This window comes from Papio anubis, chromosome 1 (genome assembly GCF_008728515.1).
Source record: "Papio anubis isolate 15944 chromosome 1, Panubis1.0, whole genome shotgun sequence".
Classification (NCBI taxonomy): Eukaryota; Metazoa; Chordata; class Mammalia; order Primates; family Cercopithecidae; genus Papio; species Papio anubis.
Window position 1 is genome coordinate 130,715,003 of NC_044976.1, and position 23,902 is coordinate 130,738,904.

The 23,902-nt window shown below is 44.5% G+C and overlaps 1 protein-coding gene across 2 annotated transcripts; it reads right to left on the reverse strand.

Moving 5' to 3' along the window:
* Positions 1–11,413: 11,413 nt before the first annotated feature.
* On the reverse strand, positions 11,414–20,051 carry PEX19 (peroxisomal biogenesis factor 19). 2 transcript variants are annotated; one of them, XM_009184847.3, is made up of 8 exons: positions 19,922–20,051; positions 18,401–18,510; positions 17,811–17,976; positions 17,284–17,369; positions 16,911–17,072; positions 14,648–14,824; positions 14,379–14,423; positions 11,414–14,209 (listed from the first exon to the last, which is right to left on the reverse strand). In XM_009184847.3, the coding sequence occupies exons 1-8, from the start codon at positions 19,989–19,991 to the stop codon at positions 14,126–14,128; spliced, it is 900 nt and encodes a 299-aa protein (XP_009183111.1). In that variant the 5' UTR covers positions 19,992–20,051; the 3' UTR covers positions 11,414–14,125. The 2 variants fall into 2 exon arrangements, with proteins under 2 accessions (XP_009183111.1, XP_009183120.1); XM_009184856.4 differs by lacking the exon at positions 18,401–18,510 and having other exon boundaries at positions 19,922–20,015.
* Between the last annotated feature and the right edge of the window lie 3,851 nt (positions 20,052–23,902).

The window sequence follows — 23,902 nt, forward strand, 5'->3', positions numbered from 1 at the left end:
GGAGGAGGGGAAAGACACACAGATAATAAAGTTATTAAGAGTACTGTAAAGGAAAATAAAGCAGAATAAAAATGGGTTACATGGATGGGTGTGCTCTTTTACATAGGGGGTTCAGGGAAGGCTCCTCTGCTGAGGTGACATCTAAATAAAGGTTTGAAGTGAGACAGTAAGCTATACATACTTGGGAAAGAACATTTCAAGCAGAAGAAACAACAAGGTAAAGACCCTGCAGCTTGAGTGTGCTTGGCAAGGAAGCCACCGTGGCAAAAGAAGAGATAGGAACTTAGTTTGGAGAAACAAGATGGGAGCCAGATCACCTACCGACTTATGGACCAATGAAAGGACTTTGAATTTTATCCTAAGAATGCTGGGAAGCCATGGAGGGTTTTGAGTAAAAGAGTGGCATGATCTGATTTGTAATTGAAGATGTTCACTGTGGTTGATTCTTTGAGAACTCCCTATAGGGAAGCCAAATAGAAGCTAAAAGACCAGTTAGGAAGCTACTGAAGAAGACCTACAAAGACGAGTGTTGCAATGAAAGTGGTAGGATTCAGGATGTACTCTGAAAGTGGTGGAGAGGTGATGTGTTAATAGATTGAATGTGGGGGACAAGATAAAGACAAGAATCAAAAATCAGTAAAAAAGTACAAAAGTCAAAGTACAAAATACAAAAATCAGTTTGATTTGAGTAACTGGATAGTGATGTCGTTTACTGAGATAGCGCATGTGGGGAGACAGGAGCAAGGGTTTCTTTTTTTGGCAGGGGGAACGTCCAATTTTACTTCAGACATATGAAAGTGGAGATCCCTATTAGATTTCCGAATGGAGTTACTGAGTAAACAATTGGAAATATGAACCTGGAGCTCACAGAAGGGACAGTGAGAGGTATAAATTAAGGAGTAGTTAAGTTATAAATGGCATACATAGCCACGGGGTGGAGAGAAATCAATGTGGAAGAAAAGAGAAGCAGTTTAAAGACTGAGACCTCTAATCCTGAGGCATTCCGAAATAAAGGTCAGAGAGGAGGAACATACAACAAAATTTATTTTAAAAGGGTAGCCAGGAAATAGGAAGAAAACTCAAAAGTGAGGGGTCTTATAAAACAAACCAAAAAAAGGCTTCAAGAAGGGGCTATAATCTCCATCATTCCTGCTCATAAAACAGGTTAAGATCACTGAAAATTGACCATCGGATTTGGAAAATGGAGGATCAGACCATGGCAAGTCATCTTAGTGGAGCTATAGGGATAGAGGCCTCTCTTTCTACGATCTGCTTTTTGTACCGTTTTGTGGACACAATGGTTATTACCACCAAATCAATTGCCATTACCACTGAATTGTCCCTTTCTTATTTGGGCTTTCCTATTTGAGGTTGTGATGATTATTATCCCTTGTGTATCTATCTTATCTCTCTAATCATTTATTCAATTAGCTTCTCTTCCCCTTCATTCTATGTGTTCTTTCAGTGATTGTATCCATTCTTACATTTAAACTACTGTCCAGGGCTGGGCACAGTGGGTCACATCTGTAATCCCAGCACTTTGGAAGGCCAAGGTGGGTGGATCATTTGAGCTCAGGCCCAGCCTGGGCAACATGGCAAAACCTCGTCTCTCCAAAAAATACAAAAATTAGCTGGGCATGGTAGTGTGACCTGTAGTCCCAGCTACTCAGGAGGCTGAGGTAGGAAGATCTCTTGAGCCTGGGAGGCAGAGGTTGCAGTGAGCTGAGGTCACACCACTGCACTCCAGCCTGGATGACAGAGTGAGACCCTGTTTCCAAAAAAAAGAAAAACTACCATCTACATAATGATGACTTCCAAGTCTTTATTTCCAACTCAGGCTTTAGACTCACATACCTGATGGCCAATGGCACTTTTTTTTTTTTTTTAACAGCTTTCTTTCTCCTTTTTTCTCTTTCTTTCTTTCTCTTTTCTTTCTTTTTCTTCCCTCCCTCTCTTTCTCTTTTCTTTTCTTTCTCTTTTTCCTTTCTCTCTCTCTCTCTTTTTTTTCTTTCTCTCTTTCTTTCTAGACAGAGTCTCTGTCGCTCAGGCTGCAGTGCAGTGGCACAATCTTGGCTCACTGCAACCTAAGCCTCCCAGGTTCAAGCTGTTCTCCTGCCTCAGCTTCCCAAGTAGCTAGGATTACAAGCACCCGTCACCACACCCGGCTAATGATTATATTTTTAGTAGAGATGAGGTTTCACCATGCTGGCCAAGCTGGTCTTGAACTCCTGGCCTCAAGTGATCCACCCACCTCGGCCTCCCAAAGTGCTGGGATTACAGGCATAAGTCACCGCACCCAGCCTTTAACAGCTTTATTCATATAAATTCACATACATATAATTCATATACAGTTCATTCATTTGAAGTATATAATTGGCCAGGCACAGTGGCTCACTCCTGTAATCCCAGCATTTTGGGAGGCTGAGGCAGGCAGATTGCTTGAGTCCAGAAGTTCGAGACCAGCCTGGGCAACATGATGAAACCCCATCTCTACAAAATAAAATACAAAAATTAGCCAGGTGTGGTGGCATGCACCTGTAAGTCCCAACTACTTAGAAGGCTGAGGTGGGAGGATCACTTGAACCCAGGAGGCAGAAGTTGCAGTGAGCTGAGATCACACCACTGTACTCCAGCCTGGGCAACAGAGGGAGAGGCTGTCTCAAAAAGAAACAAACAAACAAACAAAAAGTATAAATTCACTCATTTAAAGTATATACTTAAATGGCATTTTTTGGGGAAAAAATGTATTCCTAGGTTAAAAAAAAAAAGTATACATTTCAATGGCTTTTTGTATACTCATAGATACATGTGACTATCACCACAGTCAATTTTAGAGTATTTTCACCACCTCAAAAAGAAACCTAGTGCCTTTTAAGCTAATCCCCATTCCATCTTCCCATTCCCCCAACCAGAACCCTAAGAAACCATTCATCTATTTTCTGTGTCTATAGATTCCTTTACTCTAGACTTTCATATGAATGGAATCACATAGTATGTGGTCTTTTGTGACTGGCTTCTTTTTTTTTTTTTTTTTGAGACGGAGTCTCGCGCTGTGTCACCCAGGCTGGAGTGCAGTGGCGCGATCTCGGCTCACTGCAAGCTCCGCCTCCCAGGTTCAGGCCATTCTCCTGCCTCAGCCTCCGAGTAGCTGGGACTACAGGCGCCCGCCACCACGCCCGGCTAGTTTTTTGTATTTTTAGTAGAGACGGGGTTTCACCATGTTAGCCAGGATGGTCTCGATCTCCTGACCTCGTGATCCGCCCGCCTCGGCCTCCCAAAGTGCTGGGATTACAGGCTTGAGCCACCGCGCCCGGCCATATGACTGGCTTCTTTAACTTAGCACAATGTTTTCAAGGTTCATCCATGTTGTAGCATTAATCAGTACTTCATTTCACCTTATGGCCAAATAATATTCCATAGTGTGGATGAACCACATTTTATGTGTTCATCTGCTGATGAATATTTCAGTTGTTTCCACCTTTTAGCTATTATGAATAATGTTGCTATCAACATTAATATACAATTTTCTGTGTGAATGTGTTTTCATTTCTCTTGGGTATATACCTAGGAATGAATGGAATTGCTGGGTCATATGGTTAACTCTATATTTAAACAGCTGAGGAACTGCCAGGCTGTTTTCCAATGTAGTTGTACCATTTTACATTCCCAGCAGCAGTGTATGAAAATTCCAATTTCTCCCCATCCTTGACAACACTTATCTCACTTTTTGATTCTAGTCATCCCAGTGGTTGTGAAGTGGTATCTCATTGTGGTTTTGATCTGCAATTCTCTGATGACTAATGATGTCGAGTATTTCTTCATGTGCTTACATAGGTCATTTTTATGTCTTTTCTGGAGGAATGTCTATTCAGATCCTTTGCCCACTTTTAAATTGACTTTTCTTTTAAAAAAAAAAAAATTTTTTTTTTTTTTGAGTCAAAGTCTTGCTCTGTCCACCCAGGCTGTAGTGCACTGGTGTGATCTTGGCTCACTGCAACTTCTGCCACCCAAGTTCAAGCAATTCTCTTGCCTCAACCTCCCACATAGCTGGGACTACAGGTGCACGCCACCACGCCCAGCTAATTTTTGTAGAGACTGGGTTTCGCCATGTTGGCCAGGTTGGTCTCAAACTCCTGACCTCAGGATATCTGCCCACGTTGGCCTCCCAAAGTGCTGGGATTACAGGCATGAGCCACCACACCCGGCCAAAAAACAATTTTTCAAGGAACCGTGTCTCACTCTGTTGCCCAGGTTGGAGTACAGTGGTTATTCACAGGCACGATCATAGTATAATGCAGCCTTGAATTCCTGGCCTCAAAGGATCCTCCTGCGTAGCTAGGACTACAAGTGCATGCCACCATGCCCAACAGATTTTCTTTTTTCTTTTTTGAGACAGGTCTTGCTCTGTCACGAACACAGTTTATCGCAACCCTGACTTCCTGGGGTCAAGCAATCCTCCTGCCTCAGACTCCCGTGTAGCCGGGACCACAGGCACATGCCACCATGTCCAGCTAATTTTTTTTTTTAGAGACAAGGTCTCTTTGTTGTCCAGGTTGTTCTTGAACTCCTGAGCTCAAGCAATCCTCCTGCCTTGGCCTCCCAAAGTGCTGGGATACGGATGAGAGCCACCACACCCAGCCCAGACTTTTTTTTTGAGATAGAGTTTTGCTCTTGTTGCCTGGGCTGCAGTGCAATGGTGCGATCTCGGCTCACTGCAACCTCCACCTCCTGAGTTTAAGCGATTCTCCTGCCTCAGCCTCCCAGGTAGCTGGGATTACAGGCACCCGCCACCACATCCAGTTAATTTCTGTATTTTTAGTAGAGATGGGGTTTCACCACGTTGGCCACACTGTTCTCAAACTCCTGACCTCAGGTGATCCACCCGCCTCGGCCTCCCAAAGTGCTGGGATTACAGGCGTGAGCCACCATGCCCGGCCCAGATTGCCTTTTTATTATTAAGGATAGATTCTAGATACAAGTCTCTTATCAGATATGTGATTTGCAAATATTTTCTCCCTTTCTGCAGGTTGTGTTTCATAATGATGTCCCTAAGGCACAAAACTTTTAAATTTTGATGTGTTCAAACTTATATTTTTGTTGTTGCTCATGCATTTGGTGTCATATCCTTTGCAAAACCCAAAGTCATGAAGATTTTACCTCTGTGTTGTCTTCGAAGAACTTTAGTTTTAATTCTTTTATGTCATTCATCGATTTTATCTTTTGTAAATAGTGTGAGGTAAAAATTGAACTTCAATCCTTTGCATGTGGCTATCCAGTTGTCCCAGCACCATTTGTTGAAAAACTATTATTTCCATATGGGATGGTCCTGGCACCCTTGTCAAAAATCAATTGACTATATATATGAGTTTATTTCTGGAATCTTAATTCTATTCCATTGATCACCACATCAATTCTTGTGCCAGTTCCACATTGTATTTTTTCTTTTTTTTGGACAGGGTCTCACTTTATTGCCCAGGCTGGAGTGCAGTGGTGTGATCTCGGCTCACTGCAGCCTTGACCTCCTAGACTCAAGTGATCCTCCCACCTCAGCCTCCCAAATAGCTGGGACCATGCCTGGCTAACTTTTTAAAATTTATTTTATGTAGAGACAAGGTCTCACTATGTTGCCCAGGGTAATATTGAACTCCAGGGCTCAAGGGATCCTCCTGCTTTGGCATCTCTAAGTGCTGGGATTACAGGCATGAGCCACTGCACCCACCCTTAACTTTTTTGTAGAGATGGGGTCTCACTGTGTTGCCCAGGCTGGAGGATTTTTTTGTATGCAAGATAATGCCATCTGTGAATATAGTTTTGTCTCTTCCTTTCCAATCTGGATGCCTTTTCTTTCTTTCTCTTGCCTAATTGTTCTGGATAGGACATTCAGCACAATGCTGACTTGAAGTGGAAAGAGTGAATATCCTTGTGTTCCTGATATTGGAGGAAAAGTATTCAGTCTTTCACCATTAAGCTATGATGTTAGCTATAGGTTACTCATAGGTGCAATTTTATCAAGTTGACAAAGTCCCCATCTATTCCAGCCAATGGCACCTTAACATTCCAAAACTGAACTCACTTTTGCTCTACCTTCTGTCAAACCCAAACTGTTCTGATTCTTGATATTTCTTAGTTGGCACCACTATTAACCTCTCTTAGGTTGGATTCTCTAAAAGCAGAGCCTGAGAAAGTGATTCTGTACAAATGGTTTATTGAGGGAGTGCTCTCAAGTAAAACCTGTAACAAAGTGAGGGAAGCAATATAGGACAGGGGGGAAAGTTAGCCAAAGATATAGATTCAGATGGTAAGTTTAGCCTCCACTAGGAACTCTGGAACATAAATGGCACCACATTTGTCCTACCTTGAGGAAACGGGGAGGAATTTTGTAATATTTCTTTTTTTTGAGACACAATCTCACTCTGTCACCCAGGCTGGAGTGCAGTGGTGCAATCTCGGCTCACTGCAACCTCTGCCTCCCAGGTCAGGATAAATTTTTGCTTTTTCCAAAATGGAAAAGGTTCAGTGTAATCAACTCACCATCAAGTGTCTAGTTGTTCTCCTTGAGTAGTACTGAACTGGGGGTTCAGCATTGGTCTCTGTTGCTGACAGGTCTCTATTGTTGAACACTCAGCAATAGCAGTAGCTAGGTCAGCTTTGGGTGAGAGGAGTCCATGTTACTAGGCCAATGAGTAGCGTCCATCTCTGCCACCATGGTGATTCTATTCATGAGTACACTGTGCAAGCACTGGGATAGCTGAGGTAGTTCTGATAAATTCATCCTGTCCAACATGGTGAAACCCTGTCTCTACTAAAAATACGAAAATTAGCCGGGTGTGGTGGCGGGCGCCTGTAATCCCAGCTACTTGGGAGGCTGAGGCAGGAGAATCGCTTGAACCTGGGAGGTGGAGGTTGCAGTGAGCCAAGATCTCGCCATTGCACTCTAGCCTGGGCGACAAGAGCAAGACTGTCTCAAAAAAAAAAAAAAAAAAAAAAACCCAACCAAAAACATCTTGTCCATCTGGTTACTTAGTCCTTTGCTGGCAATGCTTTAATAGGCTCCACTCTCCCTGGCCCATCCAAATGCTCTTCATCCAACCTTGTCACCCATTTTTAAATCTTGTTTCTTCCAGGCCCCTGACCAGCAAAGCCAGTGACCATGAGTTCTTGTATAACTTTATCTCCAGCCACTTTTTTCTTTCCTCAAAGGAAATGATCAAGTACATTGCCTGAAGCCCTACACATTAAGATTTCCCTCATCTTTGTCTTTCATGACCACCCGAGTAGGTCTCAGTGAGAGGCTGTAGTCCATCTGGCTTGCCCCAGCATAACAAGGCAGTCTTACCCATAAACCAGGCCTAGAGTTTTTCCTCCTTTGTAAGGTGGCTGAAGGAATTTTTGTATGGCCAGAGGCATGAGATAAGAAAAAGGTATCAGTGCACCAGAGTAGGTGACATGGGAGTGCTGGGGCCCCTTGTTCAATTTAACTTACTTGTGCCACTAAGTTTGCTTGGGCTTCTTCCCAAATGTACCATTTCCATTGTAAGATGGTTTGCTGCTGTATACACCCAACCTCGTGACTTGGAAGGTCTAATGATAACCAGCTGGTTATATGGGCAACTGGTCACACTTGATATCACTTGATATCTCATGGCCAGACGCTGAGTCTCTTCCAGGGCCTAACAGCAAGCCAGAAAATGCATTTCAAATGGTAAAACTTTTTCTGCTAAAAATGGCATCACCTTACTCCAGAATCCTGGAGGTCTGGGCTGGAACTCTCCCTCCTACTGGGTATTATCAAAGAATCTACAATCTCTTCCTACCATAGATACCTCTAGTACAATGGAATTTTCCAGGTGATATGGCCCCCTGGACCTGTTGCAGAGCTGTTCCTTGCATACCCAAGTGCAGAATATGCTGCCTCCAAAACCGTAAGAGGCCTGCAATAACCTGTACTTTACTTTAGAGGCGATGTTCTAGAATGCTTCAGACCACTGAACTAAAAATTTCACCAATGTCGCAGGCCCCTGCATCTTTGCAGCATTTATCCCCTACCACCTTGAGTAAATATGTCTAACCAAGGAATCCAGGGTACTTGACACTGCTTGGTTGTAGGGTCTGATTAACATATCCTTAATACCTGATTAATATAACTTTTTTTTTTTTTTTTTTTTTAAGACGGAGTCTCACTCTGTTGTCCAAGCTGGAGTGCAATGGCGCAATCTCAGCTCACTGCAACCTCCGCCTCCCAGGTTCAAGTGATTCTCCTGTCTCAGCCTCCCAAGTATCTGAGACTACAGGCACACGCTACCACGCCCAACTAATTTTTGTATTTTTAGTAGGGACAGGGTTTCACCATGTAGGCCAGGTTGGTCTCAAACTCCTGACCTCAGGTGATCCACCCACCTCAGCCTCCCAACGTGCTGGGATTACAGGTGTGAGCCACCACGCCGGGCCAGATAGTAAATATTTTCAATTTTGCCGGCCATATGGTCTGTGTTGCAACTACTGCATTCAGTCATTGTAGCACAAAAGCATCCACAGACAATATGTTAATAAATGATAGTTGCATGTTAATAAAACTTTATTTGCAAAAACAGGTAATGAACCAGATTTGGCCTGTGGGCTGTAGTTTGTGATCTAGCTAGATTAGCAGCTACATACCTATACAACAGCCTGTTACTTTGTCCAGTAAAGAAAGCATATCCAACACAGCACTGCAATTGGGACTACTACTTGCTTAAGTTTGTAGTATTTCATTGTTATTCACTATAGGCCATCTAGTTTTTGCGCAGGTCAAACAGCTGAAACTGAATGTGACTATAATGGAGATAACACCCCTACAACCTTTGTCTTTAAGGGTTGATCTCATCTCTGCCATTTTCCCCAGAATACAGTATTTTTTATTTTCTATCTTGGCAGAGGTGGGGGTGCAGTTTCAGGAGCATGGCCTTTCTGCCAAAACTGCTAAACATGTTCATTCTGATTATACATTTGGAAATGGGGGATATGATCATAATGTGGGGTTTTTGGACACACTGTAAGAGCAGGGTTAGGGGTGTTGAGGGGAAGACACTGTGGTGGTACTTCGGGTTCCTGGGTATCAGTGCCAACTCAGAACCCTGTAACCCTGTTTCCCAACTCAAAAACATCTACATATTCTTTTCCCAGTGTTTGGCTGTGATATTTTAAAATATATATTTGGTCTTCAACCCCTTTTCCTGGAATATAACTTCTAAAATCCTTGAAATCTTCAAAGTGATGTCTTATCGTATTCCAATGAGTTGACTGATGGTTGCCATCCCCCTAGGTAGCTTCAGGATGGGGGCCAGTCAACAAAAAAACTAAAGCAGTATTAGAGGGTTGGAACTTTCAACCCCACCCCCAAACCTCTAGAGAAAACAGAGGGGCTGAATTTTAAATTAATCACCAATGGCCAATGGTTCAACTAATCATGCCTACATATAAAGCCTCCAAAAAGACCCAAAAAATACAAGATCCAGACAGCTTCCAAGATGTAAAACACATGAAGGTTTCTAGAGTGAGGGATCCCCAACACCTGGGCCACGAACCAGTACCAGTCCATGGCTTGTTAGGAACTGGGCCTCACAGCAGGAGGTGAGTGGCAGGTGGGCCAGCAATATTGCCTAAGCTCCACCTCCTGTCAGATCAGCAGTGGCATTAGATTCTCAGAGGAGTGCAAACCCTATTGTGAACTACACATGCGAGGGATCTAGGTTGTGTGCCCCTTATGAGAATCTAGCTAATGCCTGATGATCTGAGGTGGAATGGCTTCATCCCGAAACCATCTCCTGACCCCCGTCTGTGGAAAACTTGTCTTCTGAAACTGGTCCCTGGTGCCAAGAATGTTGGGGACCACTGTCCTAGATGGTGGCATGCCCAGAGAAGGAATGGAAGCTCTGCAATCTTGCCTTATACATCTTTTCATCTTTTTTTTTTTTTTTTTTTTGAGAGATGGAGTCTTCCTCTGTCTGTTGCCCAGGCTGTAGTGCAGTGGCGCAATCTTGGCTCACTGTAACCTCTGCCTCCCTGGTTCAAGCAATTCTCCTTCCTCAGCTTCCCAAGTAGCTGGGACTATAGGCATGCACCACCACACCCAGCTAATTTTTGTAATTTTTTTAGTAGAAACAGGGTTTCACTATATGTTGGCCAGGCTGGTCTCGAACTCCTGACCTCAGGTGATCCACCCGCCTTGGCCTCCCAAAGTGTTGGGATTACAAGCGTGAGCCACTGGCTCCAGCCATGTTTTCATCTATATTCATTGTAATATCCTTTAAATAAACTGAAATATGTGTTTCCCCAAGTTTTGTGGGCCACCCTAACAAATTAATCAAACCCAAGGAGAGGGCTGTAGACACCCTGACTTATAGCACAGGCAAAATAACCCAGGAATTGCAATTGACATCAGAAGCTGGGGAGACAGTCTTGGTGATTGATTGATCAACCTGCGGGATCTGACACTGTCTCCAGGTAGACAGTGTCAGAATTAAAGGAAATTAGAGGATATCCAGCTGTTATCCACTGCAGAACTGCTTGCTTGTTGAGGGGAGGGAAGTCCACACGTGATTACAGAAGACTTCTGTGTTGCTCGTTGTGGTGTGAGAACAGAGGATGAACAGTGCTTTTCCACTCAATGATTAACTGATAAATGGCTCTTTCCATTTGTAGTTTATGAGTCTAAGAGTTTATGAGTCTAAGATCTCAGGCTTAAAAACTGGACAAGAAATTGGGACTTTTCTTTGAAGTTTCTGATTTCAGCCTTCTGTTCAACCATTCTTGATCTCCCTTATACATAAGAAGGCAATACTCTTCTTGGTTGCCCATCTGTCCTGCTCCTAGGACCACCCACATTCCGTTAGACATCTCCACTTTGACCTTGCTACCCTTAGGGAAATTTACTCACCTTGCTTCTGAGAGTTAAGTGTTGCCATCTGGCCTCTGCTATGTCAGGATCCTATCATTCCCCCACTGCTACTAAGAAACCAATTTCTTTTACATCTTCTATCAGCTTCAATCTACAGAGACAGCCACTTCTAAATTTCTCAAAGATGTTGGTAACCCTTCATCAGTGCCTTTCCTATTGCCTTTATTAAAAAATAATTCCCAGGTCTTTCCGGGGTATATAGTCAGCTCGTGGGTTTACCAGTGTTATGTAACATTCATTCTTGCATATCCACTTCCTCTAAGTCTTTTGGTCCTTTTTTGTATGGTCTGCCATCTCCACTTTATTCAATATGGGCCAATGTTTTCTCCTAGCTCCCCAAAGCCATCTTAACATCATATCATAACTGCCTCATGGGGCTTTGACAAGACCTTCCAGAGTCACAGAAAATGTCCCAATTATCACAAAGTCTGTATCAATTCAATTCTTAATTCATGAAGCCACCCATACAATCATAAATTTGTTATCTAACACATTTAATTTTGGAACAAAGGAGCAACTCCTTTAAAGTTTGGGAGTCGCATAAATATTTCATATACAGCTTAAACCTATGCTTTGTAATGATTATTTTTGAGCAGCAGAAAAGGAAGGCTAGAGAAATGCTAGAGATGTCCTTACTAGTGACACATTCTTGCTGAATAACAAGTTCTCTGGAAGTGAAACTCAAATAGGAGAGAACAAGAGGTACAGATAGGTATCAGTTCTGCTAGGATCTTCAGAGAGACGGAAGGCCCCAGAACAGTGCCACTCAAAGGTGATTTGCAGACTTGTGCTGGTCTGTGTACGTGTCTGTGTGTGTGTGTGTGTGTGTGTGTGTATTTTTTTACCAGTCTGTGACATGGTGAATTAGAAATTGAAAGTGTTTAAAAACTTTTTAGCGTTTTAATGTTGCTGTGATATCCAAGTACATGATCAATGGACTTAACCTACAGAACAGTCTGGCCAGTTTGGGTGCTGTCAAACTTGCCTGGTGGGCAGCACACAGTGTGAACTCCATACTTGTCATAGGCAATAGGAATGCATATTGATAAATGAAGGACTGGAAAACAAAAAACCTGGTCCTTTACCATATATAGTTTGAGAAAGACTGCCCTAGAGTACCATACTTCCACCACAAGTCCTGGAATAATTCCAAAAGTTTTTGGAACAAAGTGTGACCTGAGGTCAACTTGCTCACATTCTATCAAATCAAAATAAAAATGAGTACCTTGGGAATAAAGCTAAAGTGGACTAGGGCATCTATTTAGATTCCTGGAGTAATCCCTGGCTAGGCTAGCAGAAGTGAGAATCTGTAAAAGAAAACCGGTAGGACAGGAGGCACAAGGTTCATAGAGAAGGGCTCTTTTGTTCTTCCCTCCTCCTCTCTATCCTTGTCCAGTTTTTGGCTGGAGCTTTAAGGAGAAAATAGTGACACTCAGGCCACATGACTATATCACACGTCTACCTGTACTTTCTCCATCTCTTGCAGAACAGAGAAGTTTCACATTCAGATCCTGGCTCTTCCATGCTCTGGTAAGGTATAAGAGTTGGAATTTCCCAAATAGCCTGAGGCCTTAAGAACATTTCCTTCCTAGTTAATACCATAAAACATGTATGGTCTTCAAGGGGTGAAAAGTTTTAACCTAGGGGCAAGTGACATGTCAGAAGCTCAAAGTGACAATAATGAACGCGAATTTGCTCTGGAGAGACTTATCTTCTGAGTGAACCAGGACAGCCAGCTGGGCTGACCAGAGTATCTACCAACATATGTCAGCCAAGGTCCATAGACCCACTGGGAGCCACAGAAAAAAAAGCCAGGTCAGCTCAAAGAAAAATAATTTAGAAAACATAACAATATATTACTAACATTAATAACAATAATGTAAAATGTTAAATTATAGTACCACTTGAAGGGCTTTCCACATTGAAATACTCAAGGGAACATGAGGAAAGATGGCCACCCAGTCTCCTTTGCCAACTGAGGTGCAGACTAAGTTGTAGAAGGCAGGTGGCGATGGAACCCAGCATTACAATATTGTGTAGAACTAGTCTCCTAATATACCTCACTCTGCAACTTACAGAAGCTGAGGAAGATCAGAAAAAGACCTGAATGAAAAATAGGCCACACTCCTCACTCAGAATATTTATTATATTCTGCCCCATGGGGCCTTGCAGGAAAAGGGACCCAAGCTATACCCCTACTCCTTTCCCAAGCTACTTTCCTGAACCAAGGGACAGGATTCTAAGAGAATCATGTATCTCAATAAGCCAGAATGTATCTGGGAAAGAATAGCCATTAATTTCCCAGACCTGACACTGGGTTTATTTGTGTCTGCCAGGAAGAGGGGGAGTCAGTGAGAATGGTAGATGGAATAGATGAGGGGAAATAGGATGGGCCCTTCTTTATCACAGCTTGAGCTCAAAAAGGTTGGGATAAACAGGTGTTTAAAAGAGAGGAGGTAAGAGGCAGGACGGGCAGGGGATAGAGGAAGGTCAGGGGCTGGGTCCATCCATATCACACAGCATTGTAGGAAGAAGCAGGGTAACAATTTGAGTTCTCAGGCTGGAACAGGGAGGTGAGGGCTCAGCACCTAGAGAGAGGAGAATCCTAAGGCCTCTCTTTCAACTCTATTGTGATTAGATGCAAAAGCCCTTTCCCTTTAGAGAATTCAGAATGGTCTGTCTGAAGGCAAGAGAGCATAGTGACAGACCTGTTGCCCCAGCCCAGGCTGTTTCTCCCCATTCCCAAAGGCTCTGCCAGGAGAACTATAGAAATACAGAGTCCCAGGAGTCTGTCCCTCCTCCCCAGATCCAAGAGAGGGAGTAGAGACAAGGCACAAAGACCCTGGGCATAAAGATGAACATCAGTGTGGCCACATATAAAATTATTTTGAGAAAGGAAAGAAAGTGCATGCCCCAGAAAGGATGCCTTCCTTCACCTGGCAGGTAGCTGGAACTTTGATAGTGGCAGAAACCACAATGGAGTAGGGGTCACAGAAATGGTCTCTGAAACAGACCCTATTCCTAGACAGAGGAAAAACCTCAGCTGGTATGGCACAATCTTGAATGGGATGACAGAGGGCAGCGGGTAGACTTCTCCCGCAGATGACACTCCTGCCTCAGGTCCCAATGGTTCTGCTGACTCCAGATGTTCCCCATGGCTGGGACTGAGAGAGGAAAACGTGTTGTGTTTCACATGATCAGACACTGTTCGCCACTGGCACCTGGTGGGCCCGAAAGATTGAGGGCATCCAGGTCAAAGTTGAGGCCAGGAGGCTGGGGAAGAGATGAAGGGACTCAGATAATTGCTCATTTTTTAGGACAGACCTTCTGAAGATCCATCCCCAGTAGCCACAGTTATCACCTTAGGTGGAATCATGAGAGGTTAAAGAATTCTGGAAATTGGGGGCTCAGATTAAAATCTGGAAAAAGAAGACATACTCACCATCTCTCCAGCCAGCTCTTTTGGAGGATGGCCCAAATCCTGTAGCTAGAAAATAAGGAAAATGGAACAAGAAATAGGGAAAAACCCAGAAAACAACAGAGGATCCAGAAAAGGAATCTAACAAATCATCTCTCCATTTCTTCTGAGAGACAGCACAAGAGAGGATCCCTCCTTCACCTAGGTCTAGCAGTACTGCATCCTTCCCAGATACCTCCTCCACTGAACACCTAAGTGGACAGCACCAGTGGGCAGAGGGCAAGAGGCCTTACCTGCTGCATAAGATCTAGCACCATCTCAAAACGAGCCTTTTGAGTGGTCTCACTGTCTGTGGGGGTCTCTGCCTCGAACTGCTCACATATTTTGCACATGACGCTGTGCTGCTCCTGATATTTTTCAAACTGCTCTGGAGGTAGAGATTCCCGATGACTCTGCAACCATTCTGGATACTAGGAAAAGAGAGAATGGGTGGAAAAAAATTAAGTGAACAATGGATATGGATGGGTAATCAGAACAATGTGATTAAAATGTGAAAGGGAAGGGGACGTAGAAAAACGAAAAGCTAAATAAGTAAGTTCATCATGAAAAGTGGCACTGACTCCAACCAGATCACCTGGCCATGTTAGCATTTATGGTCACTAGAAATTGGTAAGCTTCTGTAAAGAGCCAGTGAATATTTTAGGCTTCGAGGGCCACATATGGTCTCTGTTGTGTTTTTTTTTTTTTCTTTTTTCTTTTGAGACAGAGTCTCGCTCAGTCGCCCAGGCTGGAGTGCCGTGGCTCGATCTCTGCTCACTGCAAGCTCTGCCTTCTGGGTTCACGCCATTCTCCTGCCTCAGCCTCCCTAATAGCTGGGACTACAGGCACCCACCACCACGCCCGGCTACTGTTTTTTCATTTTTTTAGTAGAGACGGGGTTTCACTGTGTTAGTCAGGATGGTCGCGATCTCCTGACCTCGTGATCTGCCCGCCTTGGCCCCCCAAAGTGCTGGGATTATAGGCGTGAGCCACCGCACCCCTTTTTTCTTTTTTTTTTTGAGACAGAGTTTTACTCTGTCACCCAGGCTGGAGTGTGATGGTGTGATCACCACCCACTGCAGCCCCGATCTCCCCAGGCTCAAGCAATCCTCCCACCTCAGCCTCCCCAGGTAGCTACAAGTGTGCACCACTGTGACTGGTTAATTTTTTTGTATTTTGTAGACACAGGGTTTCATCATGTTGCTTAAGCTGGTCTTAAACTCTTGGGCTCAAACAATCTGCCCACATTGGCCTCCCAAAGTGCTGGGACTATAGGAGTGAGCCACTATCCTCGACCGTTGCCTATTTTTTTTGTAGTTTTTTTCAAATGACCTTAAAAATGTAAAAACCATTATTTGCTTGAGAGTTGGATTTGGCCCACTCAGGTCTTGGCCTGCTGACTCGTGGTCTGTATTATTCATTACACACTTACCCACGTTTCCCTGTATCACTGAAAAGCTTCTATTCCCATATTTTATCTCTCCAGAAAAACTACTATACACTCTTTAGCCAGGTATGGTGGCTCACACTTGTAATCCCAGCACTGTGGGAGGCTGAGGTGGGAAGATCACTTGAGCTCAGGAGTTTGAGACCAGCCTGAGCAATATAGTGAGAGCTCATTTCTACAAAAAATACTTAAAACATTGGCCAAGCATGGTGGCGCACACCTGTAGTCCCAGCCACTCAGGAGGCTGAGATGGGAGAATCACTTGAGCCTAGGATGGGGAGGCTGTGGTGAGCCAAGATCGTGCCACTGTGCTCCAGCTGGAGTGAGACCCTGTCTCAAAACAAAACGATACAACCACACATATAAGCTCTTTCATGGCAGGGACCATCATTTAAACTACTCTTACACTGTTCACATCACAAAGCCAGTAAGTAAATCCTCAGTTAATTCTTTTTCTTTTTGAGATGGAGTCTTGCTCTATAGTCCAGGCCGGAGTACAGTGGTGCAACCTCAGCTCACTGCAACCTCTGCCTCCCGGGTTCAAGTGATTCTCCTGCCGCCTTCTGAATAGTTGCAATTACAGGTGTGAGCCACTACGCCCGGCTAATTTTTGTATTTTTACTAGTGACGGGGTTTCACCATGTTGACCAGGCTTGTGTCGAACTCCTGACCTCAGGTGATCCACCCGCCTCGGCCTCCCAACGTGCTGGGATTACAGGCATCAGCCACCACGCCCAGCCAAATTCTTGCTGGAGAAATGAAGTCAGAAATGCAAGACTGATTAGACAACAACCCCAGAGTCTTGAACCAGTTTATAGAAAACTAGAACTGAAGGATTTCCTCTTATACCCCAAAAGTTATACCCCTTATACCCCAACATACAGCGTGACAGCTTTATTCTCTCAGAGACACAACTCTCCCCACCCCCCAACTCTCCTCGCCTCAAATAAATAAAGGAAAAAAAGCAGACTCAAGTTACTCTTTCTGCAGGCTCTGAGTAGACAAAATAGCCCACATGAGTGGATGTGATGGAAAATGAAGAGAAGAAGCAGAAATGGAAGTTCACAAACCTTTTCTGTGATCTCCTTCAGTGATGGGTACAGCACATCCTTGGAGAGTAGGTTCTGCATAATACTCTGCATGATGGGGAGGATGTTCCCTTCCCCATCCCCTTCGTCCATGCCTAGCCCCTCCATGGCCTTGGTCAGCTCTTCATCCGACATGCCAGAGTTCTAGATAGGACAAGTAAGAGGTGAGCGGGTATACCACCTTCTTGGGATGCTCACACTGTCAGGTGGGAAAGATAAACTACCTAAACTTGCCTGTAACAAAACAAGACAGGAACAGACTTGGGATGATACTCAAAGCATCTGTCTTTTGAGACTCGGCTGGAGAAGTGTCTGAGAGTGGACCCCTTGTGGGACCCTACTACTTTCTCCTCACCTGAAGGTCAGTGGCATTTTTGGCTAATCCACTTAGTGTCTCCTTTAGGCAAGAAGTGAATTCTTGTTGGGAGGTCATATCACTGCCTAGGAGAGATTTAAAAAGCCAGCGTCATTTAGGAATTTGTTTCCTTGCCTAGACTGAACTGGTTACCAGCTTGGATATGAAGCATTTACTAGTGAATCATTATCACTCCCCATCTTGGAAAACTCTGCGGTTACCTTGATAGTCTTTTCATACATCTATTTAATACACGGACTCTATGTCAGTTTATTCTCCATGATGATACCCACAATAACACTGTGACCTTTCAAATGGTCAGTTTTGAATAATCTTTTCTATTACTTTCTAACCTATCTCACCCCTTTTCATTAAGAGGGACTTCCACCCCTTCTCTCATTGCCTTTACCCATTCCATGGCTGTGACATCATGATTGCTATCAACTTCACTAAGAATTCTGGTGTTTTCAGGCAACAAAGACTTAAGAATCTGTTCAGATATTTCCATGTATCTAGGGTCTCCTCACCCACTCTCCCCGCAGCCTCCGAGAGCTTTTGGAACTGCTCCACCAGGTGGGGCTCTTCCTCAGCCAACTCCTTCATTGCCTTCTCGAACTCTGCAGTGGCTTGAGAAGCCAGTTCACTGTCGAATAGTTCCTGGAAAAACTTCTCTTGGGAAGCGAAGAGGGCATCCTGCGGGGGAAGGGTGGCTGAAATGCATCTCTTACTTAGAACTACACTGCACCTGGCCTCTGATAGAAGCCACAGGCAGTAGCTATGGGAAATGCACTTCCCTCCTACCCACTTCCACTGGACACTCTAACTACTGCTCCTAATGAGAATAGCAAAAAAGGTATCTAGTCTTTGAAAGAGGGTATGGGATGGCATACCAATCCAACCATTTAAACCTACTTACTATTTTTTCAAGGAACTCTGAGATTCCTCCACTCAACCTCAAGTCCTTATTTCACAAGGACTGAGGCTGGCAAGAGCACTCACCAATGTGAGGCCAAGGTACCCTCCCCCATTCCCCTCTGGCCCATAGGGGCCTGCCCAACCTCTGCTCAGAGCTGCATGCCCATCCCCTCCCCATCCCTTAAGGGGGTGGAATTTATACTTTGGCAGTGTCTCCTGGCGATCTCTTCTGGGGCCCCGAAGCATCAGGGGGCGTGGTGGTAGAAGGGGGTGCTGGGGAGGGTTTGGCTTTATCGAAATCATCAAGAGCACCTTCAGAGACAAGAGACATGGTGTGTGTGTTGGCGACAGATGAGGATGCAAGCAAGGCTGGGTGGTTTCTGGGCAAAGCATTAGGAATATGATTTTTCAAATTGCCAACTTTCCTCAATTTTCTGCCTTGAGGCCCCCACCTCCCCAGACCACCCTCAATGAGCCTCCTACTTCCTTCCAGATTACCTAATTTATTGTGAGCAAAGGCAAGAAATCCCTTACGGTGGAACAAGTATCCATCTCAGAGCTGGGAGAAGAGGATTAAAAATTTCTGCAGAGACATCTCCATCTATAGTGTCTCCCTTGCCACACCCTAATGATTCCCTAGAAATCCCATACAAATAAATACCCAACAGGAGTAGAGAACACAGATGTCCTCATCCCTCTGAACTCACTCTGGAGCTCTAAAAGGAATAACTTGGTGAGAAGGCACATGACATCCCACCCAGCTTCCTGTTGGTACTGGTACCAGCACAGACTGAGGGACCACATACTACATTCCATGGTAAGGCATTAAACTATCTTCTCTTATTCTCCAGTTTAGTGCTCTCCCACAACCTCCTAGAGCTCCTTTTGGTCTGATCTTTGCAGATAACCGTAGGCTAATTTACAGTCACTTGGCACTCCTCAGCGTTTCTGTTCATTCTTCTGCCTGCCCACATCTCTGTGATTGAGCAAGAGATTACAAATTCACCTCTGCCCTGAAAAGCCTGTGTCCTCACCACCATTCTGCTTGCCAGGCCCAGGGAGACAGCACTGGCCCCACTCCGGGCAGGAAGCCAACAGGGGAGTGGACAGTAATGCTAAGAAAACATCCACCGTCTTTCAGGAGGGTGAACTGCTTTCCCCTGAAATCGCCACATTCTCAGTTTCTCAAAATAAGGGAAAGGAGTCCGCTTGAGCTACTAACAAGATGAAAGAACTGTTAAGGGGCCTAACGAGAGAAAGAGAAAAGGACTACGAGGAGAAAAGTGTCTTTCATGTCAACGAAGGCAGGACGAGGCGCAGTAGCATGGGCCACGAGCTTGCTAGGAGTTAATGTAAGCAATCAGTGAGTGCGTGGTTCGCTACCCAACAAGAACCAAATGCTGCTGCTGCTGCCGAAGTCGGACTTTAAGAACTTAGTAACCTAAAGAAAGAGGAGTTTGGAGAGGTATCATGAAACGCCGTCCTGCGGAAACATCCACAATCTGGACCATTGGGGGACCCCAGGTGAGTTCCCCAGCTCCAGTCGCGGAGGTGGGGCAGGATGACCCAGAGATTTTTGGGGGGCTCGCGGTCAGACTCTCCGCCCCCATTTAACCTTTGGAGATCCTCTCCCGCCCTGTCCCTAATATCTCAGGTTCACTTAACGCCCGGAATGGGTCCTCACAACTGCCCTCTTCGGGCCTTTCCCACTATGGGCTCTTACTTTCCAGAAGCTCCTCCAATTCCCTGTCTGCTTCTGCCCCGACACCACAGTCTTCCTCAGCGGCCGCCATCTTGCTACCTCCGACTTGCCGTAGGAGGCGGGACCCCTCGGCGCCGCCACGCCCTCCACCCCTTCGTTCCTGCCCTCTTCTGCCTCGGGCAACCAATGGTATTGTTGGCCAGTGCAGAACCGCCATTTTTAAAGGGCCAGGAAGCTTTGAGTTTCTGTTTTGGGTATTTTTCCCCTTTCGCCTGTGAAACACAGAATTAAGGATAAGATAGTGTTATTTTCTGCCTGGTTTTAGAGGCCCGGACTCCTTTCAACTTCCCAAATTACCTGGCGAAGCTCTTTCATTATTTCTTCCTGAGCTATGAGTAGGCTAGATTGAGACAAACTGCCTACAAATAACCAGAATCTATACATACATGATTGATATGACAATTATGGTACATAGCATACTACTTTCTCTCACTTCTTTTGTTGAGACGGAGTCTCGCTCTGTCGCCTAGGCTGGAATGCAGTGGCGCTATCTTGGCTCACTGCAGCCTTGGCCTCCTGGGTTCAAGCGATTCTCCTGCCTCAGCCTCCCGTGTAGCTGGGATTACAGGCATGCACCACCACATTCGGCTAATTTTTGTATTTTTAGTAGAGACGGGGTTTTACCTTGTTGGCCAGTCTGGGTAGCCAGGCTGGTCTCGAACTACTGACCTCAGGTGATCCACCGACCTCAGCCTCCCAAAGTGCTGGGATTACAGGCGTGAGCCACTGCGCCCGGCTTCACTTCATTATTTCATTCAAATGTTATCTTTTCTGAAACACTTTCCTTGGCCATTCCTTTTCTTCTTAACACTGAACACTATCTGACATATTATCTACCATGCTTGTTTATTCTCCGCTCCCCACCGTGCAGAATTTAAACACTATGAAGGCGAAGATTTTCGTCTGTTGTCTTCGCTGCTGTAAAGCCCAACTCCTAGGCTAGGGTTTAAAACTTAGTAGGCACTCATTGGCCACTCTTTGCTCTCGCAGTCCCTAATCAGGCACATCTGTCTGCCCAATCTAGTGGCATCTCTCATTTCCTATTCTCTATTAGAACTGTTTGATTAAAGGACACAGGGCCAGGAACTTAGAACTCAATGTTAGAAAGAGAGCATCTGGGACCTTGGACTGAGCAGGGCAATTAGAATGTAGTAGTTAGTAATGGACTTGCTTTCCCTGACCAATCTCCTTTTCTCCACACAGAACCCAACCTCCAACTGAGTGAACACCGGGGATGCTCAGATAGAGGTAACTCTAGACGTCCCTTTCCTCCTTTGGAATTGTTCTATTCAGATCTGTAAGAATGTAGCAACTGTTTCACATACAGATCCGTTTTAGCACTTGGAGAGCACCTATTATTAAGGTCTTGTTCTGGGCACAGCAAGGACAAAGAGATAAATCAGGACCACCCCCTGCTGTAAGGTAGCTAAGTGGAGGTGAGCCGCAGGTATGATGAGATATACACACAGTAAGTATGACACAAGGTAAGAATTTTAAATGAAAAAAATTCCTGTGTTAAGTCACCTCATCACTTTCATGCTTAGCTTCCCAAACACACATTTGAGTACTGCATCAACCACCAGATCAAGCACTTACTATGTCTTTCACAGACAGGGCACAGACTTGTAAAATCGTATCTGTGCAAAACCTGTTTCCTTCTGACCACAAGTAGTGTGTTTTGGGATAAAAATATTATGAACTGTAAGTTATAAAGCCTAAATTCCAGCCCTAATTCTGCCACTAAATCACTTTCTAAGTCCTTTACAATTCTAAACTTCTGTAATCAAATCCTTTCCTGATAAACTTGTTTCCCCAATACCTGCAACATAATTTATTCCAGGGTTTCTCATTCAAATTGCTTACATGTGGATCTCCAATATGGCTATAGGTATAACAAGCACGTTAAAAAAAAGAAAACTTGTCTATCAACAGGCATCTCTATTGGCTTTATTTTATTTTTTGAGACGAGTTTCACTGTCACCCAGGCTGGAGTGCAGTGGTTTAATTTTGGCTCACTACAGCCTCCATCTCCAGGGTTCAAGTGATTCTCCTGTCTTAGCCACCTGAATAGCTGGGTCTACAGGCTTGCGCCGCCATGCCCGGCTAATTTTTGTATTTTTAGTAGAGACAGGGTTTCACCATGTTGGCCAGGCTGGTCTTTAACTCCTGACCTCAAGTGATATGTCCACCTTGGCCTCCCAAAGTACTGGAATTACAGATGTGAGCCACTACACCTGGTCAATTGGCTTTAAACTAATGTAATATAAGCATGTTAATTAAAAGATAATAGATGATAATTAAAATGGAATAAAAAACAAGCATGACTCTTTCTTTGCATTATTTCTTAAACTTGTTTCTGCTTTTCTATTTTTACTACTAATACTCCTAACATCTCATCTCAGTATTTACTGACCTACTACTGACTGCTCCTTCTGCCTTTCTAATGTATAGCGAATACTGTTGAATAACAGTATTTTATAGTACTTTCATATCATTCTGTCCTTAAGGATTTAATGGCTCTCCAGTTTATCAAATTCTAATTCTTGCCTGGGATTCACAATTATTTCATATACATCAATCTTGTTTCCCCAATTATGTAAGATTCAAGAGGCAGGAATTGTAAAGTTTTTCCATATCCCTCAGTTAGTAATGTTTTTGTGTGCAAAATTAATTTTGTAATTTAATTTGCAAATTATAAATAAAAAAATTTGCCAAAATTTATCACCAACTTGCCTATGTTTATAGGGATAATGTTTGTAACTTGGGAAAGTGTCATCAAAGTAGTATATACTTTTTTTTTTTTTTTTGAGACGGAGTCTCGCTCTGTCACCCAGGCTGGAGTGCAGTGGCACGATCTCGGCTCACTGCAACCACCGCCTCCCAGGTTCACGCCATTCTCCTGCCTCAACCTCCTGAGTAGCTGGGACTACAGGGACTGATACCACGCCTGGCTAATTTTTTGTATTTTTAGTAGAAATGGGATTTCACCTTGTTAGCCAGAATGGTCGTGATCTCCTGACCTCGTGATCCACCTGCCTCGGCCTCCCAAAGTGCTGGGATTACAGGCGTAAGCCACCGTGCCCAGCTTTTTTTTTTCTTTTTTTTTTTTTTTGAGATGAAGTCTTGCTCTTGTCCCCCAGGCTGGAGTAGAATGGTGCAATCTCAGCTCACTGCAACCTCCGCCTCCCGGGTTCAAGCAATTCTCCTGCCTCAACCTCCCCAGTAGCTGGGATTATAGGCGCCTGCCACCACGCCCGGCTAACTTTTGTATTTTTAGTAGAGACAGGGTTTCACCATGTTGACTAGGCTGGTCTCAAACTCCTGACCTCAGGTGATCTGCCTGTTTGGCCTCCCAAAGTGCTGGGATTACAGGTGTGAGCCACTGTGCCCGGCCAATATGTACATTTTTTTTTTTTTGAGACGAAGTCTCATTCTTGTCCCCCAGGCTGGAGTGCAATGACGCAATCTCATTAGTAGTATGTACATTTTTGAGAAGGCAGCCTTAGTTTAGGGATGCTGTTTAAAAAAGCAACTCTTAAGATAAAGGTAAAAAAATACAACATGCCGGGCGCAGTGGCTCACGCCTGTAATCCCAGCACTTTGGGAGGCCGAGGCGGGCGGATCACGAGGTCAGGAGATCGAGACCATCCTGGCTAACACGGTGAAACCCCGTCTCTACTAAAAATACAGAAAATTAGCTGGGCGTGGTGGCGGGTGCCTGGAGTCCCAGCTACTCGGGAGGCTGAGGTAGGAGAATGGTGTGAACCCGCGAGGCGGAACTTGCAGTGAGCCGAGATCGCGCCACTGCACTCCAGCCTGGGCGACAACAAAGCGAGACTCCGTCTCCAAAAAAAGAAAAATACAACGTATATAGTATGAAGAGAAGTAAAAAACAAAGTGAAGCTCCCTAATATATTGATATGAGAAAATACCAAAAATGTT